Source organism: Leucopleurus acutus (assembly GCF_964270905.1).
Source record: "Leucopleurus acutus genome assembly, chromosome: 8".
NCBI classification, from domain to species: Eukaryota; Metazoa; Chordata; class Mammalia; order Artiodactyla; family Delphinidae; genus Leucopleurus; species Leucopleurus acutus.
Genome location: NC_139151.1, coordinates 108,290,148 through 108,315,644, shown reverse-complemented (window position 1 = coordinate 108,315,644; position 25,497 = coordinate 108,290,148). Strand labels below are relative to the sequence as shown.

At 67.4% G+C, this 25,497-nt stretch overlaps 2 protein-coding genes across 4 annotated transcripts in view; one reads left to right on the top strand and one right to left on the bottom strand.

The window, feature by feature from the left end:
* LSP1 (lymphocyte specific protein 1) overlaps positions 1-13,877 on the top strand; it is a 34,862-nt gene extending 20,985 nt beyond the window's left edge. For 2 of the 3 annotated variants that reach the window (XM_082845448.1, XM_082845449.1), the window contains exons 2-11: positions 3,668-3,805; positions 4,833-5,000; positions 6,703-6,901; positions 7,231-7,320; positions 7,569-7,612; positions 7,782-7,863; positions 8,624-8,758; positions 9,096-9,173; positions 9,324-9,426; positions 13,441-13,877. In XM_082845448.1, coding sequence (XP_082701574.1) covers positions 3,668-3,805; positions 4,833-5,000; positions 6,703-6,901; positions 7,231-7,320; positions 7,569-7,612; positions 7,782-7,863; positions 8,624-8,758; positions 9,096-9,173; positions 9,324-9,413 — 1,024 coding nt within the window. In that variant the 3' untranslated portion in view covers positions 9,414-9,426; positions 13,441-13,877. The remainder of the gene's footprint in view (positions 1-3,667; positions 3,806-4,832; positions 5,001-6,702; positions 6,902-7,230; positions 7,321-7,568; positions 7,613-7,781; positions 7,864-8,623; positions 8,759-9,095; positions 9,174-9,323; positions 9,427-13,440) is intronic. The other variant, XM_082845450.1, reaches the window with a different exon arrangement.
* PRR33 (proline rich 33) lies at positions 10,951-12,306 on the bottom strand (the record flags this gene model as incomplete). The annotated part of the gene is made up of 1 exon (XM_082845045.1): positions 10,951-12,306. The coding sequence occupies one exon, from the start codon at positions 12,304-12,306 to the stop codon at positions 10,951-10,953; it is 1,356 nt and encodes a 451-aa protein (XP_082701171.1).
* Positions 13,878-25,497: the final 11,620 nt, after the last annotated feature.

Genomic DNA, 25,497 nt, shown 5'->3' with positions numbered 1-25,497 from the left:
CTGCCCTCTCCTGAGCTCCCGGCGGGGCCCAGTCTCTGCGCTCGGGGGCTGCTCTAAGCTGAGGTGGTGGGGGGTGCGTGCTGTCCCCCAGCCCCGGCAGCCAGGCTGGATGTCCTCTCTGGGGCTCGGGTCCCCCCACACCCCGTCCCTTCACGCGTGGGCTCTGTGGTCACTTGAGGCGCCGGTTGCTCTGCAGATGTCCACCTTGGCGTACAAGACCCCAGGGCGGGGGCACGGGAGGGGACTGGACACCTTGATGGTCACAAGGAGACAGGGGCCCCCTGCTCCGGCTGGGTGACCAGCCCAGCTCCCCAGGCCTCCCAGCCAGCTCCTGCCCGTGGTATCCAGGGGACAATGGCCAGGAGGGTGCCCTGCAGGTCTCAAGGGGAAGTTCCCCACTTCTGGCCTGGCCCGCAGGCCGGTCCTCCCTTGGGCTCCGGCCCCCCAGCTGAGCCCCGAAGCTCTTTCCAGAAGGCTGAAAAGCTTTCAGCGTCGAGAAGCAGGTGGGGTGGCCGTGAGCTGCCTGCAGGGGGCAGAGTCGAGACGGGACGGAGGCCTGATGCCCCCTCTGGAACCGCCACAGGGCAGGGGAGGAAGGAGGTTGGGACCGCGGGGAGGGCCAGACCGGGCCCAGGACTGGCACCATCGAAGCCTTGGTGGAGACTGGGGGGCTGCGGAGGAAGGAGAGGAGGGGCCCGGTAGGCGGTAGACGCGTTCAGCAGGGCTAGCCCCTGAGCTTGGGGAGCCCAACTGAGGACGGGGGGCCATAGCCGGCCCGTTGGGGTCTGTGCGCACTCGTGTACCTGGTGGGGCGAGGCGCCACGCTGGAGCGTGACGGGGGGGCTGCAGAGCCCATTCAGCAGCCCCTGGGGCTGAACCCTGGGCGCGCCCGGAGCCAGAGCAGACGCAGGAAAGAGATAATTGCATTTGTGCAGGAACACCAAATCCCTCGCAGCTGCGCACGGGCTGAGCCAGGGCCACGGGCGGGCCGGCCAGCCGACGCCAGCATCCTGACAGCTCCGCCGAGCGTGCCAAGGGGTCTGGGCCGCCGGCCGGGGGCGCCTTTCCCAGGCCAGAGGCCCCCACCCCACCCCAGGAGAGCCGCCCCCCTCTCAGTTCCCAGAACGAAACCCAGCTGTGGAACAGTGAGGGGGTGAGGTCATGGGAGGGGCCAGGAGGGGCCGCATTACTCACATCCTGGGGCAGGCGGGCGGGAAGGGAGGAGGCCCAGAGGAAAGGGGCTGAGCCGGCTCCGTCCTTGGGCCGCCGGGTCAGGGGCTGGGGGCCAGCGCAGCCTCTCCCAGTGTGGGGCTGTGGCGAGACCCCTACCCTGCTACCCTGCTCCGGCCCCCCTGAGCTCCCTGCCCCGAGGGCTCGGGGGTCACATGCAGACGGCGGGGAGCAGGGGTGGCCCTCGGAGGGGCCAGCTCCTCAGGAGCAATGTTCTCAGAAAACATGCCTTGGCCTCTGGCCAGGCGCGTTGTCAGGACGACGGCAGGAAAACACTAAACAGTGCTGGGGCCCCCTGGACGGCCCGGGGCCTGGGCTGCCACCTTGCCCTCACCTTGCTCCCCTGCCCGACTCTGTCAGCACATGGACGTCCGTGTGCACACGTGTGTGCACAAGTGTGCCTGGTGGGGGGCGTTGGGACCCGTGCGTGGAGTGTGGGTGTGTGCGCCCACGTGGACCTGAGTGGGGCTCAGGAGAAAGTGTGTACCTACACGTGTGCATTCCTGCCACGTGTGCGTGTGTGTGTGTGTTGGTGTGTGTGTGTGTGTGTGTGTGTGTGTGCCAGGCCCACTGTGCATTGCGCGGTTGAGTGCAGGCCTGCGTGGGGCTTTGCTGGCCGGGACACATCGCCCTACCGGTGGGCTGACCAGGCCGTGTGGCCTCTGCACTCAGCTGTGCCGGGGAAGGGTCCCCGGGGCTTGGGGGAGGGGCCTGGGGGGCAGGAGCTATCGTCCTGAGAGAGGCCCCACCTGGCCCACCACACATCCCACTGGGGCCCGTGTACACACCCCCACACATTGGCCAAAAAAATCCCTAACGCCCAGCACAGCCATCGGCGTGTGCCGCTTGGACATGGCAGTGAAAGGGGTGCAGTGCCGGTCTCACCCCTTGGACGAATCCCCCCGGGCGCCCCCAGGCTGCCCCAGGAGAGGCTGTGGGCACCTTCTGTCCCCTCACTGCCCTGCTAGGCTTCTGCCCTCCGTCTGGAGGGGCTGTTGGTGCTCATGTGGGGAGGAGCCCTGGACTCTAGGTCCCCAACATCCCCGAGATCACCCCAGGCTCTTCCTCCCCAGACAGGACGTGGCCCCCAGCCCCCAGCCGAGGGCCTGGAGCAGGACGCTGATGGGAGCCAGGTGTGGGGGATTAAGTGGCTCCCTGGGGCCCGGGTGGGGAGGGGGTGGGAGTCAAAGTCGCTTCTGAGGAGCGGCACGGGGCGGGGGGCGGACTGGGGGTGCCGAGGGCTGAGCAGGCGGTTCGGTTTGCGTGGCTGGGGTCCCGTGTGGCTGCCGCGGGGGGAGTGGGCCTCGAGCTGGGGCTATGGAGGGGCCTGGCTTTTGTCTGGGAGGCTCCGAGGAGACCTAGGAGAGATTAGATCATGTGCTGGCGCGGCTGCCGAGACCACAGAGCCGGCCCACCCTGGCCAGGGGACGGGGGCCCTGAAGGAGCGGGCTGCGGGGTCAGGCGGGGGACACGGCAGGAAGGGGCTGAGACCCCAGCTCGGGGCAGTGAGCGCTGTAGACGGAGACCCAGGACCCCGCTCCCGGGCTCTGGGGGAGCTGGGGCGGGAGGCCGTGCCAGCTGGCCGAGGCCTGCGGTGCCCACCAGGTGCCAACAGCCTGAGATCTGCTGGGCCGGGGCCAGGGTCGTCTGGCCCCGGACCCCCGGTCTCAGGCCGACCTTGTGTGGACCCGAGGGAGGAACCCCAGGAAGTGTGGGAGTGAGGTCCCCTGCGCCTGACTGTGTGGGCCTGTTTCCCCATTGACAGCACAGCCCGGAGAGACTCTGCACGGGGGCCGGGGGCGGGGGCGGTGTTGGGTGAGCTGAGAGCCCTTTTTGGGTCCTCCAGCAGGGCCGCCGTCTCCCACAGCGCGGTGCTCCTGTGGGGCAGGAAGGATCGCCCCTGCTGGGATGGTCGCGTTAGGGGCGTGGCTGCCTAGCTGGGCCGCCTCTGGCCTGACCTCAGCCCAGGCCACCAGCGCCCAAGTGGCCGAGGCTACAGCCGCTTGACTCAGGTAGAACAAACGAGTGACCCCAGCTGTCCGGCGGCCACAGGCAGCTCTCCGCACCTCAGCCGGCTCTTCCTGTAGCCTCCGGGCCCTGCCTGGGGCCAAAGCTACACTAGCCAGTGTCCTGGCTCCCATGAGGTCCAGGGATCCAGCCTGCTGGAAGGGGATGGAGGGTCTGGTCCCATCCTTGGGGTTTCCCCAGGCCTGTCTGACCCAGGGGCCCCCACATCACCGGGAGGCACGTGGGCACCCAGAGACCAACAGCACCCTGGGACCTCCCCCAACCCGAGCACCCCTTCCCGACCACCCCTCAAGATCTCTGTTCTAAAGATGGGGAAACTGAGGCCTAGAGAGGCCTTGCTGGGGCCTGCTCGGACGGGGGGGAAGTGGGGTACGGGCCCCCGTGTTGACTCTCTCTCCGTGTCCCTCAGGCTCGCCACTCAGTGGAGCGTGGAAGGAGAGGAGGGTGCCGCCCGGGGGCAGCGCCAGCAGGAGAGGGCCTGGCAGCTTCGGGCCCAGGATGAGGGCGAAGGAGGCCAGTCCCCGGAGCAGCTAGAGCAGGAGAAGCTGTAAGCCGACACTGCCAGCTCACTTGTCCTGCGCCCCTGGGCAGAGGGCTACCCCGGGGGTCAGGCCCTGGTCTGGAGGCCCCAGAGCAGCTGAGATGAGGAGGGAGGGGCCCAGCCCTGGAACCCGGGCCGGGGGTGGGGGTGCCCTTAGGGTGTGGGTCGTCACAGCCCCAGGTGCCAGCGGAGTCTGCGGGACACCTGGCCGGAGACGTGTGGAGCCGCCCCCTACCGGCCAGCCTCCCGGGGTCCCGACTCCGGCCCTGGTCACCCTGCGTGGTCCCCCTTGCTTGGACCGACTCCGAGCGCAGCTGTGGGGCCCTGGCCCCCGAGCCCCTTGCCCTAGTCCTTGCCGTCTGTGACTCACTGAGGCCACATCCAACTTGGCGGGCCGAGGGCCGGCTTGTTCCCTCGCGGGGCCCGGGAGGCCTCTGTAGCTGGGCTGGGCTGTTTTTCCAATAACGCTCCCCCTCCCCCAGGCCCTGTTTTGTTCCATTTTCTCCGAGTCAGCAGCTCTGGGTGGAGTGGGGTGCTGTAGCGGTCAAGGCCCCGCGGGCCAGGTCCCCAGCCTAGCAGGCAGGGGCTGGGGGCAGGCAGGGACCACCGGACCGCAGGCCCGCTGTGGGGGACAGGGTGCAGGGCTCAGGCGGGACAGCAGAGGGAAACTCGGCACCGACCCGCGGGGGCCATAGGTAGCGGGGGAGAGACACAGCCCAGCATTCGGGGGGCCCCAGGCTGAGCGGGGAGACGTGGCCCTGTTCTTGGGTAGCCATGGCTTAACAGGGCGTGGCCCAGTCTTGGCCTCAGGTAGCTGCAGTCTGTGGGGGAGGCACAGTCCTGCCCTCAGGGATTCTCTGACAATGGGGGGGCCTCGGCCCGGCCGTGGGGTGCTGCCCCTGGGGCAGATGGGGTCTCCCGCACTTGGAGCCCAGGGTGTGAGAGAGGGAGGCGCTGTGGACGGGGTGGGGGTGGGGGGTCGGCCCCCTGCCCCGCGTCTGGCCCAGCCCTGAGAACGTGCCTGCTCTTCCAGCCTCAGCCCGAAGCCCTCGGAGGGCCCTGAACTGGACGAGGACGAGGGTTTCGGCGACTGGTCCCAGAAGCCGGAGGAGCGGCGGCAGCACCGCGGGGCTGGGGAGACCGCGGACGGTGGGGCCCCCCCTCGGGGCGAGAGTCCGGAGGGGGGGCAGGAGGAGGACAGGCAAGTGGGGGTCAGAGCGTGGAGGAGGGGTGCTCTGTCCAAGCCCCGTAACGTGTGTCCGAGCGACTCCCTCCGCTCCCGCCACCCCAGTGGCCCCCCAAAATGCCCCCATGGCCGTAGGGGGGGAAGGAGGAAGAGAACGAGACAGGAGGGCGGCGGCGGGGGTGCTGGTGCCGCGGGTGGGACGGGAGGAATCTCGTTGCTGGGCTCCCCAGGGCCCCGGCCCGTCCAGACCAGCTGCGGCCGCCGGGCGGTTACTCCATCAGCACATCTGCAGCCCACTGACGTCAGGGAGGCCCTGCGCCCCCGCCGCCGCCCCTTCCTCCCCCGGGGCAGCGAGCTCCATTCCCACGGAGGGGAGCAGGTATTTCCAGATGTGCGGCCGCCAGTCGGCCTGGGGGGACAAGCTTTCCAGATGTGCAGGCGCTCTGAACCAGGGCAGGCAGGGGGAGGGGCCCTGGGCTGGGGTCTGCTCTGGGACCTCACCCGCCCCCACCCCGGGGGTCTGAGCCGCTCTCAGCACCCCACAGGCCGGGGTCAGGAGCCCAGCTCCGCTCGGGAGCTCCAGGCTCGGGGCCCTGTGTCCTCGAGGGTCGCCGGAGCCCCTCTTGGCCACCTCCCGTCCCCTCCAAGGCCCCTGAAGCAGCCCGAGCTCTCACTAAGACCCCTCCCGTCACTCCACCACCCCTTCCCATCCGCGCTCAGAGCCAGCTGCCTGGCCGGGGCCCTGCTCCTGGCGTGGCCCTCTGCCCACGGCCGCCCTCCAGGCCTCAGTTTCCCCCATCTGTCTCTGGAGGTCCGAGCACACTCTGTGTTTCTGAGCTGGGGGCGGGGGGGCGGGGGCAGCAGGGTGGCCCGTCCACTGGCGCTGGGATGGCTGCAGCCCTGCCGGTCCTGTTCCCTTTGTCCCCAACTGGCCGCCCAACAGCAGGGGGCACTCTAGCTCTTCTGTGGACCCTCCTGCTCTCGCCAGGCCTCCCTGCCCCCCGCACCTGCCTGGCCTCCTGTAGCCCAGCTGAACGGGCCCTCTGTGAGCCTGCCGCTGGCTCGGACCCCGGCCCACCTTGGGCGGTGGTCTGCGTCTTGGCTGGCACGAGCACCGAGGGGCCTGAAATCATGGAAAATGCGAGAATTTCCCATCTTCTTCTCCAGGGTCAGTCCCGCTCCAATGCAGAGTCGCGCAGGCTGCCAGCGGCTGGCCTCCCCCGCCCCCCACAGCCAGCCTGGTCAGCCCTGCTCCTCACGGCTGCGGCCCTCACTGTGACCCCAGCCCTTGCCTTGTCCCTCAGTTGACCAGCCCCCAGACAAGCCTCAGACCCCCACCTAGCTCCCACCTGCCGCCCAGGCCCGCTCGCCCCAACCCGGAGCAGGCCGGGAGCAGGGGGCCCAGGCGGCCCCGGCCCCAGGAGGCCAGCCAGCAGGAACACCAACAAGCGAGACACGGGCCAGGGCTGGTCCTGAGGGCCTGGAGCCCGGGCCTAGCCTCAGTGGGCACTGGTCGCACGGCCCTGGCGACAGAGGGCAGGCTCTGAGGCCTTGGGCTCACCTCCCCAAAGAGGCCGGGGTCTTGAGATTCCTGGGCGCTTAACTGGTCTGACTGCCCATCTTACAGATGGGGAAACTGAGGCTTGAAAACGGGAAGGGACTCGAAGTGATCAAGTGACCTTTGACCTGTTGGATTGCCTCCCCCTCCCCGCCACAGGCCCCGCCAGCACGCCTTTGGGAGCCAGGGTGGCGACGAGCTGACCCCAGCCGGGGTCTGTCTGGAGGAGCTGCGTCTGAGCCCCGACTCAGAGCCCCAGGAGGGGCCGGGAACAGAGGACACAGAGCCCAACGGCCCCGAGGGAGCCGTCCAGGGAAGCCCAGGGCTGGCAGAGACCGAGGAGGCAGAGGATGAGCAGGTGCCGGTGGCTTCCCAAAGGGTCTGGGCACACCCCGGCCCCCGGGCTGCATCTGTCTCTGCTACCTGCATGCTCTGCGGGCCTCGTGGGATGGGCCCGGAGGGAGCCAGCACCCCCGCAGTCTCAGAGGGTGGTGGGGTTGGTGACCCTGCCTGATGGAACGCCAGCTCCTGCTGCCGAGAATTCCAGAACCAGAGAATGGCAGGGCGGGAAAGGACCTGAGGCCCAGGGAGGGGAAGGTGTTTCCTTCAACCAGTCCCGGGTGGGGCAGGAGGGGTGCAAAGGGGGCGATCATTCAGACCCCGTAACCGCAGACGTTCTGTTCCCAGCACCAGAGATGCCAGCAGCGCAGGACGCCCAGCCCCTTGGTCTTGGAGGGGACGGACCCGGGCTCGCCTCCCCTGAGCCCCAGCACCAAAGTAGGTTAAGCCCCAAAGCCTAGTCCTCTGTCCCGGACTCATGACCAATGACAGTCCCAGAGAGGCAGCCACAGGGCAGCTCCAGGACAGGAGCACGGCCTCCTCCTTCTCTGCCAGGCTGGCTCTCAGCAGAGCCTTGTGAAACGCATAAACTGGGCAATGGGACTGGCGGGTGGGAGCAGCTGGGAGGGGTGGGCTGGGGGCCTTGCTCTGGCTTCGGAGGCTCAGTCTCCTCCCGCCCTCCACAGCTCAGCGACAGAACTGAGTCCCTGCACCGCTCCATTCAGAAGAGGTACGTCTGGTTGCTTCCCAGGCAGGACTCGAGGATCTCCAAGGGAGGGTTGAAGAGGGCACCCAGTAGGTGGAGATCTGGGGGCCCGAGAAAGCTCTGGTAGGAGCTCAGGGTGGGCATAGAAGCTGAGTGAGGGGGCCTGGGCCATGACCCTTCTCCTCTCCTCCAGTAACAGCATGAAGAAGTCCCAGCCAGCCCTGCCCATCTCCACGATTGAAGAGAGGCTGGAGCAGTACACTCAGGCCATCGAGGTGCGCACAGGCCCCTCCGCTTCTGCAGGGCCTCCTCCACTCATGCACCCATTTCTCCAGCCAACCAGTGTCTCTCCATCCAACCAACTCCTGTCCTTTCACCTGCACTCTTCCATCCAGCCAACACCCCTTTATCCAACCAACCCACTCCATCCAACCAGGGTCCCTCCATTGATCCTACACGCCCCCACATCCAACTAACTAACACCCTTTTATTCAACTAACACTCTTCCATCCAATCTACACCCCTCCATCCAGTCAACACTACTCCATCCAACCAACACCCCTCTGTCCTATCAATGTTTTTCCATTCAGTCAATGTCCTTTCATCCAACCACTATTTCTTGTTTGACCAATGTTCCTCTACACAACCAACACCACTCCCTCCAACCAACACCCTCCATCCACTTTCATCCAATTAGCTCCCCTCCATCCAGCCATCATTCCATCCACCCAACACCCTTCCGTCCAACCCCTGCTCCTCCGACCCTGTGCCAGGGGCAGCACGAGGACAGCCCCACATTTGTCTCGTATCTCTGTGCTCTGCAGAGCAAGGGGGGTGTTTCACAAGTACACCGAGGGGAGGAAGACACGTTTCTCCAGAGCGCCTTCCTCCAGCCCTGCGTTGGATAAGCAGTCCTGGGGGAATGCAGCCATACAGAGGACGTCATCTGTGTGCCGGAGCGGCTCACACAGGCCTCTCTGATGTGTTCCATGTGGCTGTCCAGTAAAGTGGTCCTGGGCTCTGTCTCCTCTGCAGACCTCTGGCCGGACCCCAAAGCTAGCCCGCCAGCCGTCCATCGAGCTGCCCAGCATGGCCGTGGCGAGCACCAAGAGTCGCTGGGAGACGGGAGAGGTGCAGGCTCAGTCCTCCGCCAAGTCCCCCACCTGTAAGGTAGGCTCCCATCCTGGGGCACGGCTGAGCTCCCTCTGGAAGGCTAGCGTGAGACTGTCCAGGCTGAAGTATGGGCAGAGGGCACTGTGGTGCATGGGGACGGCATCTCCGCCAGGCTGGCTCCTGTGGAGGGCTGGGTGGGAAGGCTGCTGGGCCAGGTGAAGATGGACCATGTCACCTTCCCTTCCCGGCCTCTTCCCCTGTGCTGTCGCCCAAGGAGGCAGGTGTGCGGGCCCCGGGGCCTTGGCCCTGCGAGGCCAGGCAGGAGAAGTGACCAGGGCTCCAAGCCCCCAAGTCAGGGCTCTGCCCCTGTGACGTGGCCGCCTTCTGCCCCCAGGATATTGTCGCTGGAGACCTGAGCAAGAGGAACCTCTGGGAGCAGAAAGGAGGCCCCAAGGCTTCGCCGGTGCTCAAGGTAGAGTCGGAATGTGACTGATGCGGGAGGGCGGGTCCAGCGGGTGAGGGGAAGGGGAGCTGCCCTCAGCGCACCTGGGGGGGCTTCCAAGAGGCAGCGCCACCTCCCCCTGCGCCTCTCACCTTCGCTCTCCACCTCCTTCCCCGACAGAGCACCCCGTCTGCAAAGAGGTACAAGTTTGTGGCCACTGGACACGGGAAGTACGAGAAAGTGCTCGTGGACGAGGGCTCGGTGCCCTAGGCCGTCCTTCTCGGTGAGTCGGGGGCGGCGGCCAGAGCGCGACGTGTCGTGGGCGGAATTCGCCGCTCTGGGTGCGTGGTGGCAGGGACTACGAGGTGACATGTGAGGGCTGAATGCCCGGCCTCAGAGCTGGCCACAGCCAGTCTCTGCTGGTCCTCCAGTCCACAGACTCGTGCCCCCTCCCACCCCACCATCCCCTGGTTCCTGCCCTGCTCCCGTAGCCCACAGGGAAGCGCAGACTCCCTGCTGGGAGGAGGCCCCCATCTCCCAGCCGGGCTCCGTGGGCAGGTGAGCCCGGCCCGGCCACCACAGGGTGAGCGTGGCAGGAGGGGGTTGACACGGATCCCCGGGAGCTCAGGTTCCCACCTGGCAGTGGTCTGTGAGGGCTTCAAAGGAGCCAGAACCTCGTCCTCGCCCTCCTGCCCCAGTGAGGAGCCGCTCCCACCCCGGCACCTGGTGAGGAGTCAGAAAGGTGACCCGCTGCCATGGTTACGGTTACGCACACTTTTATTAGCGGCCTGGGTCCCAGGATCCGTTTACAACATCCATCATGTCCCCTCCTGACGGCTTCCTCCCTTCTGAGTCCTGCTCCGGGGGCTGCGGCTGGAGCTTCCCCCCAGCACCTCCGTGTCCGCCCCGTAGCACGGCTGCCCCGTCTGGGCCCCAGCGCTTGTCCCGAGTCAGACCCCAGCTGAGTGCAGACTGGGGGTCCCCATCGCTGCCCCCTCCGGGCCACAGCCCCCCCCCCCCGCCACTTGGCCAGGCTGACTTCGGACCTCCCTCCTCATCCAGCATCTAGGCTGAGACCCCAGCCCTCTGTGTCCCATCAGCGAGTCCCCCTCAAGCTCTGCACCCAGGCGGGGGGAGCAGAGGTGGCAGTGAAGGGGCAGGGGTGTGGGGCCAGCTCCCCCCCGGGCCTGGACCTGGCTCCCCGCACCCGTCGGGCCTCCGTCCTTGGGAGGCGCGGCTGCCAAGCGGCCGATGCAGCTAACGGAGCCCACGGTACCTGCGACTGAGTCACCCCGACCACTCCCACTCGGAACGACAGCATAGCTCGTCCCCCCAACCTTTCTCGGCGGAAGGGCCGGGGCCCCAGAGTCCTGCTCATCCTGTCAATCATCAGGGCTCGTCACCCAGAGCGTGCGGGGCTCAGCTGGGCCCTGATCCCCGCCTGCAGCTTCCCTGGACCCAGGCAGGGTCTCGCTGGTGACCACCTCCTGCACCCCTGCCCCAAGCCCTGTGCGCACACTCAGGCCGGCCCTGCCCTGCAGGGTCACGCATGCAGCCCCAGCCTCAGAGCAGACTTGTGTACGGTCTGTCTCCCCAGAAGTTCACCCCAGAAGTCCCCACCCCCCCACCCCCCCCAGTGCAGAGCCCTCCCTGCCCCTCCACACCATCTAAACCCGCCGCCTCCCTAATCCCAGCTGCTCCCGGCCGCGTCCACCTCCCACCACGGTCCTTTGTGGCTGCGGCTTCCCAGCTGGACCCTCAGCCCCTCTTCTGTCCACCCCACTGTCCTGGGGTCCCCCCCGGCCATTCACTGGGGCCTCCAGCCAGCTGCCGAACGATTGAAGTTCTGGGGCTGGGGGCTCAGGGCCGGGATGGGGTAGCGCACGGGAGGGGGCTGGGCGGCCACCTCCTGCAGTTTCCGGGCGTTGAAGCGAGGCCAGCAAAGGAAGGGCAGGCGGCTGAGGCCAGACGGGGCGCGCACCCCGTCCCGGGGCCCCACCTGGCCGCCACGGGACTCTGCCACTGACATGCGGCACAGCACTGCGTCCCACATCCTGGAGGACCGTGAGGCGGGGGCCGGCCGGGGCGCCGAGTCAGTGGGGGCTGCCCCTCCCAGCCCCGCGTGCCCCGGGCTCGGCTCTGGCCCCGGGAAGGGGGCCTCTTCCAGCAGCTGCTTCTTGAGGCGTGTCCAGCCGCTGAGCTGGGGCTTGGGCGCGACTTTGGGGACAGGGCACGGGTGGGTGCCTGACGGTGGGGCAGGGGATGAGGCCTCTCGGGGGCTGGAGACCTGCTCAGCCTCAGTGGCAGGGCCGGCCGGGGCGGGGTCCTCCCGGTGCCTGGCTTCGGGGGCCACAGAGGCCGGCCTGTAAGGCGAGGGTCCTGGTGAGCGGTAGGTGGGGGCAATGGACACCACCACCCGGCTGCTGGCCTCTCTGGGCCCTGAGGCCTGGAAGCCGGGGGCCGGCCTGGGCACAGAGGGCTCGCCGTGCCGAGGGCTGGCAGCCTGGGCCCTGGCGGGCAGTGAGTGGATGCGGACCCCAGGCAGCTGGGGCTGAGCCCTGGGAGGGCGGATGGCTGTGCCCTGGGCCCGGTCACCAGGCCCACCATCCGGGGCCATTGGGGAGGGCGCAGGGGTCCCGGCCTGTGGGGACGGTGCCTGGCGGAAGTGCACCTGGCTGTTGTGGGTGCCCCTCACGGTGGGGCCTGAGACCTGGGCAAAGCCGCAGGGGGACTGGGCGGGTTCTGGCACCGGGGCTGCGAGCCGGGGCCCCGTGGGCTTGGAGCGTGAAGCCAGGCTCCTGAGCTGGGTGAGGCTGATGGAGAACGTGGACCTCTGCAGGGGGGACGCCACGTGGTGGATGACGCGGGTGTGGGGGGAGCAGGGCAGGGTGGCCACCGCCCGCGGCGCCTCCGCGGGCCGCGGGGCCGGGGTCTCCTGGTCATGGCCGGCCTCGCTCACGGGGGATAAGGACGTGCGGAAAGGCCCGGGAGGGGCAGGCGGCCCGGCCCTGCTCGTCCTCTTCCGGGCTGCCTTCCTCAGGAGCTTCTGCAGACGCAGGTTGTCCTTCCCGGGCTTGGGCAGCAGCGGTGGGGGGGGTCCCGGGGGCCCCGGGGGGCGCCGGCCAGCCATCTCAGGGGCCACGGAGGCAGCCGAGGTGAGCATCGCTGCACCCTAGGGCGGGCGGGAGGGACAGCCGTGGGCCCAACCCTCCTCCCCACAGGCCGCCTCCCTGCGGGAGGGCACACAGCCCCTAGTCACGCAGAGGACCCAGGCCCAGAGGGCCTGCAGCCTGACCGTCAGAAGCTCTGCTGCCTCAGCACGTGGCCCCTGCCACGCGCGCTCCAGGCATGAGCGTTTGCACGCCCATGGGGCGGCCCCACCATCATTCCGCTTTAGAAACGAGCCCACGGAGGCCCGAGGTGCTCTGTGGGTGACGGAGGAGGGCTGGGACCTGGCTCCGGGTGCCGCCCGTGTGCACAGTGGGGGCCGGGAGACGCACAGGCGGGCGCCAAGCGGGAGGCACGTGCTGGGCCAGCCGTCTGCGAGGGCAGGAAGAGTGCCCGCCCGCAAGCGTGAGGGCCGCCTTGCTGTCGCCGGCCTGACCACAGGCGCGTCCGCTGCGAGCCAGCGGAGAGGTGGCGGCCAGAGGCTCGGGAGGGCTGCGGCTGCATCATCAGAGGTAGACGGGGTGGGAGGTGGGAGCGGTTTTCGCTGAGCTACGCTAAACGGGATGTTCCCGCAGACGTCCCGGCGGGGTGGTCCTGGCCAAGCCGCCCGCCCTGGTTTCTGGGCGCCACGTGCTCCCGAGGACGTTGACAAATGGCGGCTGGGCCGAGCCAGGGCCGCCGGCCTGGGAGAGGAGGGAGGCCTGGGGGCTGCTGCCATGAGGCCGGCTCTGTCAGGCAGGAGTGCGTCGTCTGCTCAGGGAGGGGCCCAAGGGGTCTGCTGGGGCTCGCTCTGGGCTGCTGCCCACCTCAGTGAGGGGGGGCCGGGACCCCAGGGTTAGCCTGGGGGCTGTCAGGCCAGCTGGCAAACAGGCAGTAGGCAGCGTCCCTCCACCCTGAATCCCGGCAGGGCCCAGGGCACCAGAGTGTGGTATCAGGAAGCAGGCTTCCAGGCCGGAGGTGGACCCTTGGTCTCGGGGGCTGTCACAGGGAGGCTGCTCCTCCAGGGCTGGGGGGAGCGGGGTGGGATGGGCAGGCCAGGGACCCCCAGAGAGAGGCTGCAGGCCCGGACAGGCAGAGCCACGGCCCCTCCTCGGACTGCAGCCTGATGCTCCCCCGACCTGTGTTTCAGCTTTCCCAAGACTGCAGCACCGCCGGCGGCACCTCCTGGCTCCCGACCCACGTGCCCAGGGGAGAGGCCGGCCAGATGAACGCCCCCCCGCCCCCCACTGGCCCCGCCGAAGAAGCTGCTTCTCATGGTCTGCCTGGCCCGCGAGCACCCCCGACATCCGTCACCTCTTGCTCCTGGACCCTCCAACCTTTCCCTCTGACCCCCAGCTCTGCCCCTCACAGTTCCGGGAGGAAAGGAACTCTGGCTGTTGGTTGGCAAAAGGACCACCTCCAGAGAAGCTGCGAGCTCCCAGGGAAGGCGCAGCCGGTGCAGAGAGAGGCCACGTGCTGGGTCCTCTGTGTCCAAAGCCACCAACACCCACAACAGCACTGGGCCCCCCTGCCCCGCCCCGCTTGCAGCCCTCCACTTTGTGCAGTAAACTCCCTTTGGTGTCTCCACGTGCTAGCTCTCTGGGGCTCACTGACGGGGGAGGGGCCGGGAGCAGGGCCCATTGGAAAGGCCATCCGCCCTGCACCGTGGTAGGGCCCAGGCCTCTGGCCTTCGGATTTGGACACTGTCCTGTCCAGTGGCCTTCTGCGTGCTAGGCTCTGGGGTCTCTGAGGGTAGTCAGGGCGAATGTGATGGGTGGGGGCTCAGTCGTCCTCTTCCACTGCAGTACTTGCCCCTTGACTGGCCCCTTATAAACTCTGCAGCCCCTGAAACACCGTGCACTTCTGGTCTGTGCCCCTAGACTGTGCACCCTTTGAGTACAAGACCCGCCTTGGGGTCATCCCTCCCCAGCACCCAGGAGGTGCTCAGTGAAGACCTGGTGGATGGACGGTTGAGTGGATGATGGAGGATGGCTGGATGCAGGGATGGAGGAAAGGATGGATGGGAAGGTGATTGGATGGCTGGCTGGATGGGTGGATGGTCAGGTGGTTGGATAGATGGATGGAAAGATGGATGGATGACGGGATGGAGGCATGGATGGATGGATGGATGGGTGGGTGGATGGTGGGATGGGTGGAAGGATGGATTGGTGTATAAATAGAAAGAGAGGTGTTGAATCCTTGGGTGATGGGTGGATAGTTAAAGAACAGGTGGATGGGTGGGTCTGCAGAAGGGATGAGAGGTCAATGGGCAGAAAAGTAGTTGTGCAGAGAGTAGACAGGAGAAGAGATGGAGAGGCAGTCAGATCAACGCCTGCTTGACGGAACGGTGGGTGGATGGCTGGTGGGCGGGTGGACACTTGGTGGGGGTGGATGGATGGGCGATGGACGGGGGGAAGGCAGGAGGGAAGGAGGGAGGGAGGGAAACAGACAGTGATGGCGAGGATGTGCCTGTGAAAATGGAGGTGCAGTGGGTGGATGGACACGCATGTGAAGGCGGGGACAGGGTGGGGCTCTCTTCCCGAGCCCACCCCCACGCCTGGCCTGTGCACAGGGCTAACATGAGGCCCTGCTGCCCTCGGAGTCAGGGGAGCCCCTTCGAAGAGCTGCCCTCTAGACCTTCGGCATTCGAGGCCTGGGTCTGCTCAGAACCTGTTCTCCAAAGTCTTCGTGGTCAAACTCCTGCTGCCTCCCAAGGGGAGCGTGAACATGGGCAGCCCGGAGGTGTTAGAAATCAGCTATGTCACACCTTTGCTGCCTGTGGCCCACTTCTGAGGGTGCCTCAGGGCTGTGCTCTGCCAGCTGGGGAGCTTCTCCCAGGGGACGTGCCCCTCCTGTCCACCTGGCTGGGTGGGACGTTAGCCGAGGGCAGCAGGCAGAGGCAGCCACATGGCCCACTGGACGGCCAGAGGGGACCAGAGTGGACGGCACTGAGGGGCGAGTGGCGGGTAGGGTGGGCAGTGCCAGGAGAGTAGCCAGCCACTCAGCCCTGATCCAGCACAGCCCCTCTCGGGCTCCTTGGCACTCGGCCCCGCCTCGGGGACAAGGACCCAGGGTCTGTCTCCTCTGCGGTGGTGACGACCGGCCCCTGCCTTGCAGAACCTGGGGGTCAGGGCCTGCCCACCACAGAGGCGGAGAGGCTCAGGGGAGCCATTGCCCGGGTGCTGGCCCTCTGCCCTCTGTTCTGACTGCCTGAGAGGCCCCGCCAGGCACCCTTCTGCTCCCCTGCTGCAGGCACTGGGTGCCAGCCCCGCGCAGAGCAAAGCTATTACAACTCCCGCAGAAGCCCCCAGGGCGTGTGGGCGGCAGCAGCGCAGGCTGGGAAGGGCTCATCCCCGAAGTGGTGTGTCAGCGGCTTCTATCTGGGGCCTGGCAGAGCCTGTGGGCCGGGCTGACCGGGAGCTTGGCTGGCACTGGCGCGGGCACCCAGGTCAGCTCAGGGCTACCAGGCGAGGTTCGAGGTTCAGGGTCCCTGGGCCTCGCCACCCTCAACCGTGCACACTGCGGGCCAGGACCAAGAGTGAGGAACCCCTGCCCTTCCCCACCACCCTGAGGGTGGTTGAGGTGACCCCTGCAGAAACCTAGAGGCAAATCTTTGGGGGGGGCCGGGCCCCCACGGCCTCCCCACTGCTCCCTGGCTCAGCTCGGCTTTGCAGAATTGAGAAGCCCACCCCACTCCTACCGTCCCCGGGCGGAGGCTCTGCCCCAGGAGCCCTCAAATCCTTCCTGGGGTTGAGACCAGCCCCGTGCCTCCACCCCAGGTCTCCAGCCCCCTCCAGCCCCTCGGGGCGGCCCTGCCCTGCCCTGCCCCCTCTCCTCCCACCCGAGCCCGGCCTGGCCAGGTGGACCGGGGTGTGGATTACCTGTCGCAGGCCCTCGGCAGCCGGCAGCCCGTCCAGCAGTGCCCGCTCAAGGCTGTCCTGCGGCACCACGGGCCTGGCACCCCGAGGGGTAGGTTGCCGATACCCGAAATAAGATCTGCCCCATCCCTCTGACCTCAGCGCCCTCGCTCTGGCTCAGCTCGCTCATGGGAGAGCGCCGGCCAGAGCCCGAGGCCACTGAGCAGACAGCCACCTTCCTCTGCTGGCCGAGTGGGGCCACTGCAGGGCCATGGAGCGCCCACCTGTGGGTGCAGCCCCCAAGAGCACCCCAGGCCCGTGGGAGGTGTGGCCGGCAGCTCCCAGGAGCGAGACACCCACCGTTGGCGGGGCCGGGTGCACACGGGGCTTCCCAGACTCAGCGCTGCCTGCTGTGCCTTCCCCACGCGCGCACCTGCCCCTCGGGGGGCGGGGGTGGTGTGTGACTCTAGCAGAGTGAGCGGCCCCAGCCTGAGAAGGGCTGTCAGCTCCCACCGTGAGGACGAGCTGGGCCGGGGCGGCCCCAGCAGCCGCTCGGGGGCCTTTTGCAGAAGAGGCTCTACAGCTGACCCCACTGGACAGAAAGTTGGTCAGGGTCAGCCGAGGGCCGGGCACGCGTGTGGCCCGTCAAACGCTCTCCCATCCGAGGACCTGGACAGGAGGAGGAATTCAGAGTTCCGACAAGGGAGGCGGGAGCGGCCCCAGCAGCTCTGGCCTTGGGGGGCTTCCCGCCCCCAGGAGCTCTGGGGAGGGGCTCTGTCCTGCCCACTGGGGGCCCAGGGCTCTGGCTCCCCTTGCTGTGGCCGGTGGGCCCACCCTGCCTATCTCGGGTCCCCATAGCCTTGTCTCCAATGTGTAGAAATTGGATGAGGTGCTGAGAGAAACCTTCCAGAAGGCTCTGGGGACCCAGAGTGGGGCACAGAGCCAGGGGAAGCCCGGGCTGGGCTGTGAGAGCCAGTCGTCCAGATGCCCCTAAGCCTCCAGAAGGCAGGTGCTTCATCTGAGTGTCCTTGGGACGAAGCCCTGTCCCGCGCTCCAGCCCACCAGCCATTGCTCCGGATCAGGCCAGCATCCATGGCCCCCGCCATCCGTGACCGACCAGCCCCTCGCCTGGAACCTTCCACGTCTGGAAGGAGGCTTGGGGCTGCTCTTTCCTACTCTGTGTCTCAGTTTCCCTGATTCGGGGGGGGTGGGGCGTAGGAGCTCGTGGCCTCACTGGCCAGCGTGGGGACCATGGAAAGCCCAGGGTGAGGTGTCTGCCGGTTGGATGGTGCCACCTGGAGTCCCGAGCAAAGAAAGACTGGGCTCCAGGGGCAAACGGTGGAGCCCGCTGTGGGCAGCACCCTGAGCCTGGCCCGTGGCGAGAGAGAGGCCTGCAGGGTCAGGACCCCCACACGGTGAGCTCCCGGGCAGACCTCAGAGGTGTGGCCCCTAGCGTCGGGAGGCACCAGCCACTGGGGAGATGCCAGACCCTCCAGTCAGACTTGAGCTAGTATTTCTGTTGCCCATTTACGCTGTATGTCCTAACGCCATCACGCAGAGAACCACTCGGTGGGGCTCGGACCTGCTGAGGGCCTGGCCGAAGGCTCACAGGGTCTTCTATCCTTGGGGGTCTCGGGGACCTCCTGCCGCAGCCTCTGATGGGGAGGCGGAGGGGGCCTGGGGCCTGCGTAATGCAGCCTGGCCGGGCAGACGCCTTTCCTGGGCAGGCACCTCGGAGGGAGGGGCAGCTCCCCCGGGGAAGATGGGGTCCCAGCTCTGGGGACCCCACACCAGCCTGGCCCAAGGAGAGCCCTCAGCTTCCTCCCTAGGGCCACCCAATGCCCTCCTTCACCCTCCTCCGCCCGTGAAGAATGTGCCCACTGTCAGAGAGTAAAAATAGAAGCTGACACTTCCTGGGGGAGGGGGCGGCCCTCGTCTCCTTCCCCCCATCCTCGCCTCCTCGCGCCCCCTCCTCTCTTCTTGCTATACTTGGTAAGGGGCCTCAAGGCACAGCCCCTTCCCGCCCGTCCCACGCACCCGGGCCACACAGCCCCTGGCCAATGGGCTGCCGGGAAAGATCGAATGTCACTATAACATGAGAGCATGTGGCGAGCGGGCAGTGCCTGAGCCGGTCCTGTCCGCAGGGAGCTCCTGCCCATCTCCCAGACCCAGCCGCAGGTCAGTAAGTCTGAGAGCAGCCCCGGGACTGGGCCGGCCTGCTGTGTGCCGGTGGGCCTGGGTGCGTCCTGGGGCCCCGGGTGCAGGACGCTGTGCCGCCCTAGCCTTTTGCCACTTTAAGCATGGCGTCCTGGAGACCCAGGAAGCCACCGCAGGGTCCCAACGGCCTGGCGTGCTGGCATCACGGGGTGACGTTCTCTGAACATCAGAGGCAGAGGAAGCCCTTCCAGACCAGAGTACAGGGGCAGGGGAGGCCCAAGAAGGAGGAAGGAGGGGGCTCCCCGGAAGGCCCGGGGGTGAGCGGGTGGTCCCAAGGCAGATGGCTAGACAACGGTGACGATTCGAGGTGAAGAAGCTGGGAAGGGGCGCTGCCCAGGGCCTCGAGGCCACCTGCTGCGGTGCGGCCGCCCTCCCCGCCCCGGCCTTTCCACGGGGCTCTGCTAAGCTGAGGGGCGCCTCGGCCAGCTTCTCCCAGGAGGCTGGAGCCCTCGGCCCAGCGGCCACCGCCTCTAACGCCGCCGTCTGTAAAGACGACAGCTACGACGGTGGCTGGTGGGGTTCACCGCAGGAGTGGGTCTGGGGGAGGGGTGGCGGGGACCCCAGCAGCCCAGAGGCCAAGGCCTGGAGTGGATGGGGCCTGGGCTGGGGGGGGACAGAGGGAGGGGTGGGGAGCTAGGCGTCTGTCCTGTCTGCCCAAGGAAGACGTGTCCCACCTCAGCCTGGACGCGAGGAGCACGAACTCCCAGGAGGCCCCTCCTGTCCTTCCTGTGCCCCCTCGAACCAGGGCTCAGCTGACCCTCCTGACGTCATGGGATGGGGCGCCTTCACCGGGCAGCAGCCTCTCTGGTGCCCTCAATCATTCTGAGAGGAGATGGGATGTCGGGGGGGGGGGGCGAGGGTCAGGGAACAGGGTCAGGGCCCACAGCAAGCGAGCGGCAGGGCCTCCTGCCTCCCCGCCCCCATCTTGTCACTTGGGAAGGAAGGAAGGAGAGGGTGTCCCCAAGGAGCGGTGACCTCAGAGGCTGTTTTCACAATGGCCCCTCTGGGGGCAGGACATTAAATGGACAACTGGTTTCCTTCTCAGCTGTCGAAATGCCACCCTGCCCCCAAGCACACCGCACCCTGGGCCCCTCTCAGGGGGAGGGCGGGTGGGACAGAGCAGGCCGTGGTGTCAGCCCTAGGGCTTTGCTGGGAAGAAAAGGAGCCCAGAGCGGCCTCAGTTTCCCTCTTTAGAGGGTAGGACACCCTGCCTGGGTATGCGGGAGCCCGCCTGCACGGCCCCTGGGACTCTGGCCCAGAAGACAAGAGGCCCAGCCCCGGGGACAGGCGGGGGGTTGGCGGGGGCGGGGACGCAGGCCGAGACCTGAGCGGGGGCTGCCTTCCCAGTCCCCCCTCCCATCGTCTTGGGTTTCTGGGCAGAGGTGTCTTGGCTAATTCGGGTGCCTATTTCTGGACGTCTCAGCTGCCACTGGCTCCTTAAAAATAACCCACCCCTGGACTCAGGCCACGACCACCCCTTGTCAAGGCAGCTGACAGGTGTCGGGCCCTGCCGGGGGAGAGGTGGGCGCAGTAGGGCGAGGACAGTGGCCTGGGCGGGGCGGGGGCCCGGCACCCAGGGGCAGGGCCCACCAGGAGGGTTTGGGCCGAGGGACCGTGAGACCCCAGCTGTAGACCGAGCGAGGGGCTGTAACCTGAGGGGGCGGCAGAGCCCCGGGAAGGGGCCTCAGGATGCGAGACAACGGCTCGGCTTCCTGGAGGGCTTAGCAGAGGCCCATCCGTCGGTTAATTTTTCACGGAGCTTAAATTGCTCTGGGAAAACTAACATTCTTGACAGAGGCTTCGGAAAACTGTTCCCACCTTAGCAACGCGATGTAAACGCATGTTTAGATGATGAACTTGTGTTTTTCTTATACAAATCTCCCGGGGCGGGGGGCCATAACTATTGTCTTCAAGTAAGCTGTAGCAAGTTGTCATGAACTCTGTGTTTCGAAACTCGGGGCCAACATTCTGATGCAGCTGCTCCGAGCATTCCCAGGCCCGCTGCCTCAGGTCTGTGCGCTGGCCAGCTCACGGACAGACGGTCCCCGAGAGCGCTGGCCCGGCGCCGGCCACACCTGGACACATGCAGCCAGGCCCGGGTACAGGCTGCCCCGCAGACGTTGACACGTTCAAGGGCATCCACAGGGCCTGGGAAAGCAGGCTGAGGGAGGGACGGGGCCGTCCACTCAGTTCTTGGAGGCCATGTGCGCCTGGCACGGGCACCAGGCTGAGGGGCCCCCACAGAGAAACAGCCCAGACCCCGTCCTCACGAGCCGGGGCTCAGTCTGCTGTCTGCTGGGGCAAGGGGGAGACGGGGGTGCGTGTGGGGGAACAGAATGTCTCGTGCACGCTTGTGATTCTGGAAGAGGGCTCTGCAGAGGGCCACGGGAGACCCCAGGGGATCCCCATAAGAGGACACGGGGTCCTCACGGGAAAGCGTCAGTCAGAGAAGGGAGCCTGGGCTCACACCTGAGGAGGGGGCCTCGTGGGGATGGCGGGCGGAAAGGCCGGGCAAGGTCCAAGGTTCCCACCCGGAGGTGCCAAGCTCTGTAATTTGGGGGCTCCCTGGGAGCCCCCCCATCTAGGCCCGAGAGCAGAGACCACCAAGAGGGAGGTTTTGAGGCCGCAGCAGCAGCACGGCCCCGCGGTGCAGAGCAGCCCGCGGGCCCCCGCCCCCGCCCCCCGCCGGCCTGGACGAGCTGCGTGCATCCTGGATGACCCTCCTCGGGGAATGCTATAGAGAGGATGTCTGCCCTGCCACGACCTTCCAGCATCCCGTCCAGCTCCGGGAGTCCAAGCTCCAGGCTGGAGCCAGGGCAGGAAGGGGGGCGGAATGGGATCAGATCAGGGGCGAAGAGGGCTGGGGGGCCTGGAGCCCTGGAGGAAGCCAGGCGGCCTGCTGGGGAGGCCCCGAGCGCAGGAGCCACCCGCCCAAGGCCGGAGAGTTGGCCCAAGACCCCTGTTGATGGGCGTCCCCTTGCAGCCCCACTCCAAGGGCCCATTCCAGCCCCTCTAGGTCAAGGCAATTCGTAATCCTCACCCCGGTCTCCCTCCACCCCTGCAGAAACCACCCACCCACCATGTCTGACGAGGAAGTGTGAGTACCCGCCCTGCCTCGGGACCCCTGGACCTCGGCTGTGCTCAGAGGTCAGAGGACCCCCCGCCGAGAGCTCCCACCCCCCTCACCCCCCTCCCCCTCTCTCCCCCACAGTGAGCACGTCGAGGGTAAGTGTGGAAGCCAGACTGTCTCTGCATCAGCCTCTAGACAGAAAGTCCAGGTGGGGAGGGCCAGCCGCTGCTGGAGCCTCTCCCAGGGAGCCCCCGTTGGAAGCCGCGTCCGATCGCCCCCTCTGTGAATGGGCTCCCACTCCTGCCCCTGCACCTCTTCTCAAAGGCCAGGGCCCGGGGCCCAGTCCCTGCACTGCAGGGTCGTCTGGGCAGCGGGGCCGCCCTCCCAGGATAGGACCTGGGCCTCCGCAGCCCAGACCCCTCCCCGGGAGCCACAGTCACCGCCAGAGCCTCTTCCTCCTCCCGGGCCCCTCTCTGGCCGGCCGGAGTGGCGTGGCAGTGGGCGACGGGGCAGGCGGGCGCCACCCTCCTCGCCTCCCAGGCTGGTCCCCGGCGCGCCCTCTAGCTGGCCCCTCTCCTTTGCTCTACCCCTGGCAGAGGAGTAGAGAGGGACGGTAACCGAGGCAGCCCCGGAAGTCCCCCCGCCCCACATGTCCACTCTCGTCCCCAGGGGGCCTCCAGTCCCCCTCCACAGACTCACCAAGTAACTGTCCACCTTCCTCATCCTTAATCCCCACTTGCCACCACCCCTAACTGCCCACCTCGTTACTCGATTAACAGGAAGCACTCACTGATCCCTCAATAATACTTTTTGCATTGTTATGTGTTACTTATACATAATAACCTCATCCACGGTGTCCATGGTGTGTGAAGCTACCTGGGATTTGGTTGTGAAGACACTCACCCCGTTAATAGCAAGTCTGGGTGTGTGGGCCCTGCCTGCCTCTCCACAGCTCTGCCTCTCTCTGTCTCTGCCTGTGTCTCTGTCTCTGTGTCTCTCTCTGTTTCTCCCAGCATCCTCCCCTCCCCCCTCCCTCTGGGAGCAGGAACCTCCAGGCGGATCTGGAGACCCCTCCCTAGCCCAAGTCTGTGGGAGCCTCCTGGTGGGCCGTGCCCAGGCAGGCGTGGGAGCGGAGCCACGGCCCCTGGGAAGGGCGCGCACGGGTGGTTCTCAGGCCCGACGGGCGCTCGTGCGCGGCCGCTGGCACCCGCTCAACCGCGGGAAGGCTTTCCCGAACTCCACCAGGCAGGCTTCTCCTGTGGGGCGTTCTGGGCGCTAGGTTTTGAAAATATTTTGAAAACACTTGGCTGCCCTAACAACGTGAGCAAAACATTTCTTTTTCGGCTGAAAAGGTAGAAAGACTCCTTCTGAGAGGGAGCCGTGGCCCCGGGAGCCGCCCTTCGCCAGGGAAGGCGACGGGGCCGGGGGCACAGGTCCCCCGAGCTGGGTCCTCTAAGACCTGCCTTGGCCGCCCGCGTTCAGGCCCACGTCTCCTGGGCTTGTCCCATGACACCTTCAGAGTCAGACTTAGCGAGACCCTCCGGTGCATAGGCACCGCAGTCCAGAGCAGGCTCCCCGCGGATGCGGAAGGGGCTCGGAGACCCCCAGGGCCGGGAGGAGGTCACACTGCAGAGGCGAGGCCGAGGCCTGAGCTCTCTGAGGTCCTGCAGGCCCTTGAAGCAGGGCCAGCCTCCCCCGGTCCCTGGAGCGCCTGCTGCCCACCACCCTCCCCTGCACCTGGGACTGCCTCCCTTCCTCGCCCCCACCACGTGGCCCCTAACAGCTGTCCTGTTCCCTCTCTCCCTCCTGCACCCTCTGGCTCCCTCCTCAGAAGAGGCCCAGGAGGAAGGTAAGTGGGGTCCAGGACCCCAGCCCCCCGCCCACCCTCCAGCCCTCTGCCCCCCGACCTCAGTGACCCTGCGTGCCTCCCCCGCCTAAGGACGTGCAGTGTGCTCCTGGCGTAACCTCTCCTCTCTCCTCCTGCCACCGCACACCCAGCGCCCCCCTCGCCTGCAGAAGCCCATGAGGTCCACGAGGAAGGTACGAGGACACAGGGCTTCTGGCCACATGGGGCGCCCGGGGCTGGCTGGGACACGCAGCGGGGGGCGGGGGGGAACAGTCAGGCGCCAGCCAGCCAAGGGGCCCCCACATGTGGCCCCAGCGTAACCCATTAACCACGGCCAGTGCTTGACCAGATAGGGGGCCCCGAGGGCCCGCACCCCCAAACATGGGCAGGGTGGCAGACGGGGTCTTCCACCCCCTGGCCCAGGGAGGGCTGGTCAGTGGGGGGACTGCTGGACCAGATGTAGACCTAGCTGCCCCGGAGACAGCCCTGAAGCCAGCCTTCCACCCCAGGGTGGGTACCTCAGAGCCCCACAGCGCCCGACCCCTCGGCAGGGCCGGGGACCCGGGCTGGATCTCGGTGAGCAGAGGGCGATGGCGGGGCAGGCCCCGCGGTCAGCGCCCTGAGCCGCGCCCGTCAGCCCCCCGCCGGAGCCCTTGTCACTCCCTAGCCGTGCTTGGGTCCTTGGTCAGAGCAGCTGAGGGCTGGCGCCTGCTGCCCAAGCGCCCTGGCAGGCGTGTCCCCCACTCTCGGGCTGGTAGGAGACTTCCTGGGCTACAGGCCCCCAGCCCCTGGTCCCACCCCGCCGGGTCACAGCCCTGCCCCTGCACGGAAGTCTTCTGGGGGCCTGAAGAAGGCGGGAAGAGGGGAGGCAGCAGAGGCAGGCAGGGCCCCGACAGCCCCGTGCCCAGCAGCGAAGTCCTGACGGGAGCAGAGAGCGGGGCGGGAAACTCCGAGGAGAGGCAGGGACGGGACCTGGGGGGACGCTGCGCCGGGCCAGCACTGCCCTTGTCTCGCTCACTCCTCGCACCCTCCCCCCCCCCGGCCTCGGCCACTGGCCCCCCCGTGGCCACCGGCTGTCTCCATTAACACTGGAGTCAGTGTTTCCTTTCTCCTTTGACCTCTGACCCACGCATGGCTCCTTAGTCCATGAAGTTCATGAACCAGGTAGGTGCCATGACTTCAGTCCCGTGTGGGCGCATGTGCACACGTGGCCGTGTGCGGGTGTGAGCTGCCTCCCGGCCGCGAAGAACGAGAGGGGCCGCGTAACCTACTCACCGTGTGTTCCGCTCGCCCGCGGCTCCCCTCCCCTCAGCCTCTGCCCCAAGGTTCACAGCTGGTTCTCTCTCTTCCCCCCCTTTCCCCCCACGGTGCCGCTTTTGCAGAGGAAGTCCAGGAAGGTAGGTTCGCCCCCGACCCCAGTCCCCGTACCGGGGCCTGAGCCCCCACCACTTCTTCCTCCTTCCCTGCATGACTCTCGCTGCCATTCCTGCTGGGGACAGGGTGGGGACAGTCAGGCCGGGGGCGCTGGCTCAGGCGGGACTGGCTGCCGGGAAGCAGGCAGAGGGCCTTCAGGGCTGGGGGCACGAGGCCGTTCCCGGGTCACCGGCAGGCAGATGGAGGCGGTCAGCCCGAGGTCAAGAGCAGAGCCGAGTGTAGGGCCTGAGACGGGTGTGGGCCTCGAGAGGGTTGTGCTGGGGTCCACTGGGACCCTCGGGATCCACCAGGGCTGGGTGGGGAAGAGCAGAGGAGGAGAGGCAGGCAGGTGGCCTCCGCCCTGCCCCAGATAGCAGGGCAGAGAGGGGAAGTAAGGCGGGGGCTAAAGGAAGGGTGGAGAGGCAAGTGGGGTGAAGCAGAAAGTCAGGCTGAGGCTGAGGTGGGGATGTCGGGGAGCCGGAACAGCTGGGGGCCTTGCGTGCAAACGAGCAATCAGTCAGGTCCCGGCATCCCACCCATCGCCTGGGCTGGAGCCAGACACACCCAGGCGCGAGGAGGCCCCCTGGCTGGCCTGCCCTACCCGGGGTGGAGGTGACGGCGGTGCGGGCTCAAGTCAGCGCCCTAGTCGGGCAGCCCCTGCCTTCACACAATGTCTCAGGGGGCCACGGGGGCCCCCCGGCTGGGCCAGAACCCGGAACACAGCCCCCGAAGCGAGGCCACCTGTAAGAGAAAGGGACGTGCCGGCCCTGAAGGTCGGGCAGCGAATGCTGAGCCTTGCAGGAA